Here is an 11,192-nt window from a genome sequence, read left to right on the forward strand (position 1 = left end):
GTAGGCTTTTGTTGTGAAATCTCTTAAGATGCTGTATTCAGGAATTCCCGGGACCTGTCTGTTCTCTGTAGCCCACAGTTAATCAAGGGAAAGGTGCATCTCCTTGCAGTTAAATTAATGCCAGCCTTTCCCTTTAGTTACCTTAGGAGTTAACTGATTTCATACATACCTGCAGAAGTCTGAAGTGTGAAAAGTGAAAGAGAGAAGGCTTTTAAACATGCAGTTGAAACAGCTGAAAATCAGAATCTGGCAACTTTCATTCTGTTGGCCCTTTGCTGTGGGCTGGGTGTGGATTTGAGAGTGAGGAGATACAGAGCATACTTCACGTATCAGTTGCATTGTTGAGCTAAGGTCTTTGTGTACAGTGCATCACTTTCCCCCCACATTTTCTCCTCTTGACTTGGGGCATAAAGTTCAGGCAGAAGCTTACTGAGTTGCTGCAGCCTTTCCTTTACAGCACTGCTGTGACTCTTGCAAAGTTTTGATGCTCAGTGCACAGGAGCTGTTAGCCTTGTTAGCAAAGAGGCAAAAAGCAATGTTGTGAAGTAAGAGGTTGGGTAGAGCGCTGTCAGCACAGCCACGTAGCTTGCAATGTTTTGACTCAGAAATACTGAAAACTAGGTAGAGGGACTCAAGAGCAAGTAACGTGCTGCAGAGGTTAGTCTGCATTTATAGACAGCATTCAAGGTGTAGCTGTAATGGTGGGTCAAAGTTAAGGTACCTCCTTATGTTATAATCTCCATACTCTGTCCGAAGATATTCCAATGTGCCCCATACTGTCATATTTACTTCAGGTTCTTTGGTTGAGATCTGATGAGTCCAGCTACATTCAGTGAAAATGACAGTTCTGTAATGGCTGCTGTTGTGATACAATCAAGGGACAGCAATTTCCTGACAAACAAATTCAGATTAAGAATGTCCAAGAGAGATAGAATCTATGTCTGATGTAGTTAGAGAAAGAATCTGAGACCAGTTGTCTCAAATTAATTTTCTTTTTCCGTCACTTTCAGCTTTTTTATTGTTGAAAAGAATGCAAAAGAAAAATGTCTATAGGGTTGGTTGGTTGCATTTTTTTATGCAGTCCCCTCCCCATCCAACTTCACTTGGAGGAATCACTTTGACAGTTTATATTTCAGTGTTACCAAGCTCAACGTCCATATCTATAAACAGGGCTTTTATTCTATAGAATGTAATGTTTCAGCCTTTCCCAGACACAAGCACCATAAGGGTTTCATTCCAGAGCCTGTTGACATCACTGCATTGTATCTTATCCATTTTTATGAGCTGTAGCTCTGTCTTTACAGTTTCCAGTGTCTGGGCAGCTGTGATGATGTGCAAATCCCTATAGGGGCATCCCTGTGTGGGGCTAAGCTGTGACTGAAGGACACTGAAGTCTTTCAGTTTTCTGGTTTACACTTCTAATTGAATGGATAAACTGGTAAGAAATCTAGTAACAACTGAAAAGATCATTGGGTAGATATTTATATTAAAAGAAGTGACTCTACTCACCAGAATAGTTATGCTGGGAAGAAAACTGATGGCAATACAGGAGCCCTAATGGTTTGTTTTAATACAGACATTCATATCCTTTTTTTCTTTTTTTCCCTTCTCTGCATTACTGTCCTAAACTGAGATCAGCTGGAACTGCATTTTGTCAGGGTGTGGGGATGAGGAATGGTGAAGATCTGCATTAATGTTGCATAAAATGGATATACTGGACCCATGTTGCTTGAGAGCAGGTTCCTATCCAAAGGACTTAGCAGTAATTAAAAACAGGAGGGGTAAAAACTGGCGAAGATATACCTGGAGCCAGATCACAGGATATTTTACTGATTGAAGGGTGAAGCAGAGGAACCTTTCCTGCCTTTTTTTCTCAGTGAATAGGAATTGTTAAAATGGTGGGAGATCTGGGTCTGAAGAGAGCTCAGAAGGCACCCTGACTGTATGGAATGGAGAAACAAAACAGTACGTGAAAAGAATACTAAAGGCCAGGCAGACCAACTGGAGCAGGGAGATTTGTCTTGCAGTGTCTGTGCCGGTGTCTTTTTTTCTTCATGTGTGTATGTGTGCTGGAATGTAATTGGGTTCCTTGAGGCTCTGACGCCATTAATTATAGCTGCAGTGATTCTCTGGGGAGACATATCATTCCATTTGGTGGTTGGATTTCAGAATTAGATGTACTTTTCTTCATCAGTTTCTAATGTGCTGCATTGGTCAGGTTTACAGATACTTAAATGAGCTAATTCAGCCAGATGGAGTTTAGTAATAATGAGATAACATAGAAAGAAAATACATAATGGTGGGCCACACTGACCTGTCTTTACCTATCTTTATTTAAGCCTGCAGGATTTGCAGTACCATTACAAAGCAAGCTATTTGTCTAGTGCTCTTTTCCCCTAATGATCAATTCCATACCACTGCATTAAGTAGATTTATTAAATTTAATTTAACTGCTTCTGGTTGAAATGGTGTAGATGAAGTCAGCTGGGTAGCTGAAGATCAGGATGGGATTTCTGCTTGTGTGTTATCTCATTCCAAGGAACCCAATACAGAGCTCCTAGAAATTCGTACAAGTCACAGGTGTTACTTTTCTTTCTCTCTTTCCTCTTACCTTTCATCTTACTCTTTTTTGATACTTCTTTCATTTATCTGAAGGTTTGCTGATACACACTTCCTGGCTTAAAAACAAGAGTTGGATGCAGGTAGTGTTTATCCAGATATAATGAAAATTAGTGCCTGAATCCCTTCTTCTGGGGAGATGCTAAAAGATTCAAAGCAACTTGCTGAGAGGTGAACTGGCTAAAAGGTGGATTCAGCTGAACTGTCAGCTGTGCTGTGTGAGATAAATAAGAAATTGGGTGGCTGAAGCAATGAGTTGGATTTGGAAAACTCAGCGAGTAGGTATATGTAAAGATAGAGAGGACTCAAGAGATAAGAAGAAATATGAAACCTTAAAAATGTATAAAGCTCAACTCACCAAGGAGTGTTGTAGGTTAAGATCCTCCTCATTTCGGACACTGAGCTAATTCCTCTGCCTTTCTATGCTGAACTCAGACTGTACTTATGGTAAGCATCAACATCAGCAACATGAACTGGTGAAAATTAAAGCATTTTAGTTATATTTTGAGATTTTTTAATGGTTTGATTACATGTTTGATTGGAGAGAGAAAAAGTGAAACTATTTAAAAACATTTCGTTGAACTGTTTTCTGTAAATGCAGCATCATCACATCAAAGCTTCATTTATACTTCAGAATTGGAACTCAGCAGAATTGGGAGAAGTTGAGTTTGAGGTTTCTGTCTCTTGCTGAAAATGTTTTCTTAGGAAACATCAGTCTTGTTCTGAAATATGCTTTATATGTTCATAAAAATCATAGATGGTCTTGGTTTCCACCTGTAAGCTGGCACTGCACCACTGAAATTAGCTGCTTGTTGCCAGCTTATTGTTTTCTGAGAGGCTGAAGCCAGTAGATAACTGGTTCTGAATCATAGAATCATAGAATTACTCAGGTTGAAAAGGACCTCAAGGATCATCAAGTCCAATAGCCATAGTACCCTGACTCTAACAACCCTCTGCTAAATCATAGCTCTGAATGAGTGTTTCTTGTAAGCTACAAAATGTGGAAATGCAATGATTATAATTCTTTTAAAATATCATGCAAAGATCATTCCAGTAAGGATGCCAAATTTGCTCCAGCACCAGGGAGATTTGGGATGACTCCACACGTTCAGCATTCATGCATACATATGCAGCACCTATTACAGCGTTTATATCAAAACCAAGGTAAAGGTCTGCCTGATGCACCTATCTCAGAGCAGCTGTGCATTCACATCGATCCATTTCAAGGTCTCAATTTTCCTTGCAAAATGGAATCTTTTTGCTTTGGATGTAGATTCACTTCAACAAGTATGACATTACAAGTAAGCCTGACTTCGTAATTATTTGATATAATTTAGATGCAAATGAGGAATTCACATTCTAGCAGTCATGCCTTTGTTCTTCTTCTCAGTTCATTGAATTTCATTAACATACAGTGTAGTCCTTTTCAAGGTCATTTTTGGAGGGGAGGATTAAATTCACTATCCAACCTGTTTTTACTACAGAAGTGTAGGGCCCAAGCAATTATTTCTGGGAAAGCTTATGAAAGCTGCAAGTATTCCTCTTCCTCCTCTTTCAGCCGGCATCAAGTTGAGTCCTTTGACTTTTAGCAGGTACTGCATTCTAATGTCTCAATTGAAGAAGTAATGGAGGGCACTGGGAATGAGGCGTGGAATCTCCAGCATGCAGGTTGTCAGCTAAATTCATTCCACAATGAGAGAAATTTAAAGACACTTCAGTTGGTATCCAGTATGAAGTGATGGGATTTGTGTTTACTTCCAAGTAAACAAGAATTCCTTCTTTTATTCGCTTTGTGCTTCAGTAAACCCCGAGAAGAGGCCAAGAAATAAAAGGGAAGAAAGTGCTACTGGGATTGATCTTCTCAGGCCTGCTTAGAGCTAATTGTCGGGACAGTACGTATGTACACATAGTGCTGGTTTTGTGGGAAGTTGTCCTGGGTTCTCAGTTGGGCATTTTCACAACAGCTTCATTTACTTTGGACCAAGAGTTGGGGTCCAAAGTTTCCGGAAGGCTATACAGGGAAAGCTCACTTGGAAGCTTTCAGGAAATCTGACTGGAACAGAATCCTGGTTTTCTTCAAAGCTATGATGGTAGATGGAGAGCTGAAAGAATTTTAACTAACACAACTGGGAGATGTAATGGAAAATATGTTTATTTTTATCAATTGCTCCAAAAGAGATTTTTAATTTTGGCAATACTGTCATCTCTGCTAAACTGATGAATCAGAGCAGTCTGCTATGCTCCTTGCATGGGGGATGGTTTAGTATTCTTTCTGCATGAAATAAGATAAACACTGTCAGCAATAATTACTTAGGAATCTGACTCTGCTCTTGGTTATCTGTTTGTTGCTGATCATTGAAAGCAAAAATAAATTTAATGTTCTCATGCAGGCTGAGTTTGATATATGACTTTGTAACAGGATTTTGGTTTGAATACTGTGTGTGCTTGGCAGACATAAAAATGAGGGTGGTGTATGCATCACTCCATTTATCCTCATAGAAGGGTCTGTATCAGTTTGGATTTATTGTTTCTTTGCAAGTGTGTAAAAAAGCACCCTTTTTCTAGATGCTTTTTCTTACCGTCTTTGACTTGGATTCTGGGTGAAGGGGAAAAGGAACATTTCATGAAGTGTTTCAGAATGGTTTCTGGAGATCATTTCATTTGGACTGTACAGGAATGTGGAAAATTGTGTTGTGCTGAATGTGAGAACTTAACCTTCTGTGTGCTGTGGTGCTCAGGTTGAAAAGGGCTGTGCCTCAGCCCTTCCTTACCTACACTGAAATGACGAAACGTGAGTGATCAGTGAAGCTGTGTGACGTACTTCAGAGTCACCACACTTAGACCTGTAGGTTCAGCATTTCTTAGCTCAGTGTTTGTCTGCTTAAGATATCTTTGTGTTACGGGTGGCAGCTGAAAGGAACTGAAAATACCGGGGCTGGGTTTGGCCACCTCTTTGTTTGCTGTTTTCTGGTCTCAAGATACCATCGGAGCCAGTTTTGAAAAATGCTGTGCTGAGCTGTTCTGTCTTATCTTGGTTCAAAACTGAGGTGCTGTGATGAGCGAGCAGCCAATCTGCTATCTTTCACTTTCAAGTGAACATTTTTTCTTCTTTTCTGTTGATATCTGGGACTCATGCATTTCTCTTACTTAAGGCTCCTTTTTGTGCTTGCTCTTGGTTTTCTTCTGAACTAGGATGTGTTGCCTTGGTAGGAGACTGTGATGACTCTGTTACTGGAAGCATCAAGTGAAAATCATTTTTCAGTCTTGTAATTATCCTTCTTATGAAAAGCTGAATGGAACTCTTTCTGTTACAGGTCGGCTGTGATCGCAGCAAAAACCTTGTGGATATTTGTGGAGAGAAGGATTGCCAGGCTTTTGTCTGTGATGCTCTGTCAGTGCCAATCCGGAGCGGTTCTTGCGATGCCTGCATCTCTATTGCTGTCATCCACCATTTCTCAACAGCAGTAAGTCGCCCCTCTCTGTGCTCCACTGTCCTCTTGCACTGCTCTACAGAGCTACTAATATTATTTAAAACAACAAAAAAAGCCCAGCAAAACAACTTAGTAGATTGGGACCACGGAAACAAAACAGAACAACAATATGAAGTGAAAATCGAAGGTGTGCGTTTGGTGTTAAGCAGTTGTCAGAGCAGAACTAAGCTGTTGGACTGCTGCTACCTCTGAGACATTCTCTTTGCATTCTCCTTCTCCCTATCAGGTACACTTGCTCCTCCTGGCACTTTTATCTTCTAGGTGTTTGTGTTTCCTTTTGTTCTGCCTACAGTTAATGACTCTGGAGAAAGTGGGCTTTGCTTTGGGATTCAGGAGATGCGTTATTTCCAGGCTCAGATATTGAACAGATCTCATGGTTTTAGTTCTGTGGATTCATTCTGCATCTGCAGAGAACAGTGACACTGCTCATTTGCTCCCTGTATCTCTGTGCTGTCTAAGCTTCAGGCAGGAGCTGTGCAACTGGAACAACTTATAAACCATGGAACCATAACACCATAGTTTCGCCTTACAGAAATGAAGTGAATGTTTCCAAATGCACTGTAAAAAATAGGAAGCAGACTTATTTTGTACAAGGCTGACATGTCTTCACTGGGGTAATTAGAGGACCTGTGTTAAAGCTGTGAATTTAACTCCTTTAACTGCAAACTCTGTATTTAAATCTAGAATTTTAGATCATCATAGAATCCATAGAATGGCTTGTGTTGGAAGGGACCTCAAGGATCATCAAGCTCCAACCCCTGGCAGGGCCGCCAACCTTTACATTTAATACTAGACCAGGCTGTCCAGGGCCCCATCCAGCCTGGCCTTGAGCACCTCCAGGGACGGGGTATCCACAACCTGTCTGGGCAGCCTCTTCCCGCACCTCACCACTCTCACAGTAAAGAACTTCCCCCTGACATCCAACCTAAATCTTCCCTCCTTCAACTTAAAACCGTTTCCCCTTGTCCTGCTATTATCTACCCTTTCAAAGAGTTGAAGATCTCAGTCAGCTTTAATAATGAGACTGTCATTTCCAACTGGGCTGAAATGTCCAGGAAATTCTGGTCAGCACAGCACTGTTTTCAAAAGACAAGAGAACTGTGTTCAGGAAAACTGCTTACTTTGTGTATAGTGGCCTATATTATGAATTATTTCCCACTGCTTGGCCATTAGAGCAGTATGGCACTATGTGCTCGTACATGCCAGGCAGAAAGGGATATTGCCCAGTAGAAAAAATTTCTCTGACCTTTACTGCGTGTTAGGGATGTGCCGCCAGTTCCACTCTCCTGTCTTTTCTATCTGCATACCAGTTTCCCACTTCTGCTTTTTCTTTATAGGAAAGAAGGCTGGCAGCTATCCGTGAACTAGCCCGGCTTCTAAAACCTGGTGGAACGGCACTCATTTATGTCTGGGCAATGGAGCAAGAATACAAAAACCAGAAGTCTAAATATCTTAAGGAAAAGCATGGCAGCAAAGACAAGGAGGAGGAAAGCAGTACTGGCACGTCCCAGAGACTGCTTGATGATCAAAAGCATGATAGAAGCAGCCAAGGCTCAGCACGTTCTGACCGACTCCTTGATGACTCAGAGGACAAAGGCTGTGCTGCAAAGCCAGTAGCAGACTCCAGGCTGCCTGTTCACACCAACCGGACCTCCTTTCACTCTCAGGACATGCTGGTTCCCTGGCACCTGAAAGGTGGCAGCAAAAAGAAAGGGGCAGTTGTTGATGAAGCGTCGTTAGCTGGCTGTAAGGAATCGCAAGAACTCAGCCCTGTTTTCCACCGCTATTACCATGTGTTCCGTGAAGGGGAACTGGAAGCAGCATGCAGATCCTTGGACTGTGTGAGGATTCTAAAGAATTACTATGACCAGGGAAATTGGTGCGTGGTTCTAGAAAAGCTGTAGGCCACAGTACTTCCTCGATTGCCTTTTTTTTTTTTTGTGGAAGTATTTTTAATGCAGACTGTGTAGCTATTACCTCTTCTGAAATATCAGAATAAAAGATTGTTTATTAACCATAATGAACACTGTGTGCATGTGTTAACAAAATAATGACCAAACTCAGATAAATAAACACTCAGCAGGGAGTGAGCTGCAGGGAAAAAGATACAGTGGGTAAAATACTGGCTGTGGAAGTCAGCAGGACCAGGATTGAGCTTTTAAAGACCAAGGGCCTGGTTCTCCATTCTGTTACAGCAGTTTGTGCTGATGGAGCTGTAGTGGTCTCTGTGCACGCTGGCAGCTAATTGGAGCGGAGCTCTGAGCTGATCATTGCAACCAGGAAATGTAAAACTGTCTGTAGGGCAAAGCTTAGGGCGGGCAGGAGGGAATGAACAGCATGTGAAGCAGTTTGGCTACAGAGCCAAATCATTGCCTGAAGTCTGGGACTGACTCCCATGGTTGACTGTTTCTCGGGTGTTGCACCAGGAGTGGTTGGGGCATCAGTTAAATTAAGGAAAGGGGCACTCTTGGTTTAATTGTTTATTGAGGCATTGCCTGGGCTTGTCCCTTGCACTGATTTCTTCTGTTTGAGCCACATGTAGGCAGAGGCATATCCAAGGCACGTGAGTCCTCCTGGGAACGTCTGGGAATTGGTTTGTGTATATTCAGCACACATCACATAGCTGTAAGCACTGCACTGACGTGTTTGCAGATTGACTGGTGAGCTAATGCAGGAGGAACCTTCCTTGTTCTTTGATAACCTGTGTGGTCAGCTTCTGTGTAGGAGCGGTGTGTGCAGGTCCTGGTGTCATCAGGCAAGGTGTGCTTCTGGAAAGTGAAGACCTGCCCTGGCAGGAGCGTGGGCCTTCACAGGGTGTTTCAGCTTGGTATGTGTCTCAGCAGAGCCATAGGGGGCTGAGCTCAGTCCCTTGCACCCTGCAGGCTCCAGCTGCTGGCCTCTGGGCACAGCAGTGCACTGCTTGCTGACTTTGGAGCAAAGATAGTCTGGGTGGCTCCCAGACTGAGGGACTGCCACAGCTGTATGTCTGTGCACTGACACTGAACTGGGCTGGCTGTCATTTCAGGTCACCATGGATTCTGTTCATTCAGGAGGAGGTAGGAAGATGTCAAGAAACATGGAGATGTAGCACTGAGGGACGTAGTGGGCATGGTGGGGATGGGCTGATGGTTGGACTATAGATGATCTTAGTCGTCTCTTCCAACCTTAATGATTCTAGGGTTCTGTCATGGGTACCACTGGCTTGGGAAGCTCTGACAAGTTAAACCTGCTGTGTGTAATTCCTCACCACAGGTGGTTTTCCTGAAGTTCCAAACGCAGTGCTGCATGGAGAACAGGATTCTGCTTGTCTGTGAGGGCTGTGAGCTGCTGTCCTGGCTGCAGAGGCATTAGAAGAGTTGAAACGATTCTGCTAATCTGCAAGGCTTGGAAGTGTTATGAAGTATTTCTTTGATTAAAACCAGACGGACTCTTTAGATGCTCGGAGAGGACACAAATGCTGAAGGAGAAAATGACGCAGGAGGGCAGCAGGTAGGTATTAACAAAATGCACTGGAGAGGTTTCCTGAGGAGCTTATTACATTTTACTGAGGAGCTTATTACAGAACAGACCTAATGCTACTGCTGATGCCCTCTGCAGTACTCACTCACCCATCTTTCTCCTGGAAGTGAAAAGAGCTGAAACTCTTTAGGGTCGACAGTTGGATTTAAACATCACAAGTTTCACAGTGCAGTGTCTTTCATAATAACTGTGATCCAGTTTAGGCCTTATTTAAATAACAAATGTTCTTAAATGGTTGTTCATTTGCGGTCTAACAGGCAAGAGGAAGGCAGAGCCCCACGTGGGTATGACCTGTAAGGCAAATGCTCACGCATCTCCTGCAGCAGTCCTCCTCCAGGGCACAGCATCCTCAAGGCTCATCTAGCAGGTGGATTTCCTGCCCTGTGCCAGCAAACCTCGCATGTTGTGACCAGAGGTGACAGTCTGTGCTGGTGGTCACTGTCCCCATTGCTCCCAGCCTCCAGTTCCAAGGATCCCTAGGCTGCACCACCTACTCCTGTGTCAGACCCAGCTGATCACAGCTTCTCTTAACTTCCAAGAGGTCATTTAAACTGTCCTGGGTGCAGTGCTGCCAGTGACAAAGCTCCCCTGGACCTCAGAGAGGCCAGGTGTCACTGGAAGTGCTCAACTTCAGCGTAGGCAGAGGCTGAGGGGAGCATTCTGTGCCCCATAGGGTCCTCACTGTCTCCTCCAAGAGCTTAAAGGACAGGCCTTGGCAGAGGGAGCAGAAGACAAACTTTCGTGCAGCTCCTCATGGCTGAAGGAATTCAGTACAGAGGAGAACGCAGTGGGAAGGGCAATTTCCCTGCTTTGGAACTTGATCAATAACTTTACATATGATGTAACAGTTCTTGATAGGTTTATGTCAGTCCTCTGTCAAATCATCAAAATCTATTTTGGTACCTATTTCTGGTGAAGCTTCCAAATGGTCATTCTGAGAGAGCACTGAGGTCTTTACTGAACAGTGGGAGTCTCAGATGTGTTACTTTGCCTACCTCCCTTCTCTTCTTTTTCAGGAAGTTCATCAAGACCTTCATTTTTGTGTGCAATTTCCAACACAGTTTTAATGGAGTCTCTGATGAATTCTGTTTTCAGTGAGTTCTCTGTGTGGACAAAATGCCACTTCCTTGTGTAAGAAACTTAATACAGAAGCGTTTAACTTTCATTTTAAGTGAATTCCTTGTTTATCAAACATGATAATAAAAAGCTGATGCAGTAAAATCCCAAATACTCAGCCATCAGCCATCTTCAGCCATCAGCACACCTATTTAGTCATTCTTTTCCTTCCTTTTTCTCAGGAAAGAGACCTGAGGCAGTAGAGATTTCCCCAGCTGAAGGCTCTTCCACGGACCCACATAGATCTGTCCTTATGGCCCATATGGCAGGAGGTGATGTCTTTTGGCTCCCTCCCAAAGTTTTACCTGACGCAATCTCCCTGTACTATTTTTTTCCAAGTGTGTTGGTGTGTAATCAATAAGGAAATGAAATTCACACAGAAATGGCTGTCTTAGCAAACAGCATTCCAATTTCTTTCTTCCAGGAGAGCTGTTGCATGACAAGAAA

The 11,192-nt window shown here is 43.0% G+C and overlaps 1 protein-coding gene across 10 annotated transcripts in view; it reads left to right on the forward strand.

Annotated features, from left to right (window-relative positions):
- Positions 1 to 8,130, forward strand: part of ALKBH8 (alkB homolog 8, tRNA methyltransferase) — a 47,662-nt gene extending 39,532 nt beyond the window's left edge. For all 10 annotated transcript variants that reach the window (XM_417166.8, XM_004938826.5, XM_025146867.3 and 7 more), the window contains 2 exons: positions 5,934 to 6,083; positions 7,448 to 8,130. In XM_417166.8, the coding sequence (XP_417166.4) occupies positions 5,934 to 6,083; positions 7,448 to 8,014 (717 nt within the window). In that variant the 3' untranslated portion in view covers positions 8,015 to 8,130. The remainder of the gene's footprint in view (positions 1 to 5,933; positions 6,084 to 7,447) is intronic.
- The last annotated feature ends 3,062 nt before the right edge of the window (positions 8,131 to 11,192 follow it).

The sequence above is a fragment of the Gallus gallus genome, chromosome 1 (assembly GCF_016699485.2).
Source record: "Gallus gallus isolate bGalGal1 chromosome 1, bGalGal1.mat.broiler.GRCg7b, whole genome shotgun sequence".
NCBI classification, from domain to species: Eukaryota; Metazoa; Chordata; class Aves; order Galliformes; family Phasianidae; genus Gallus; species Gallus gallus.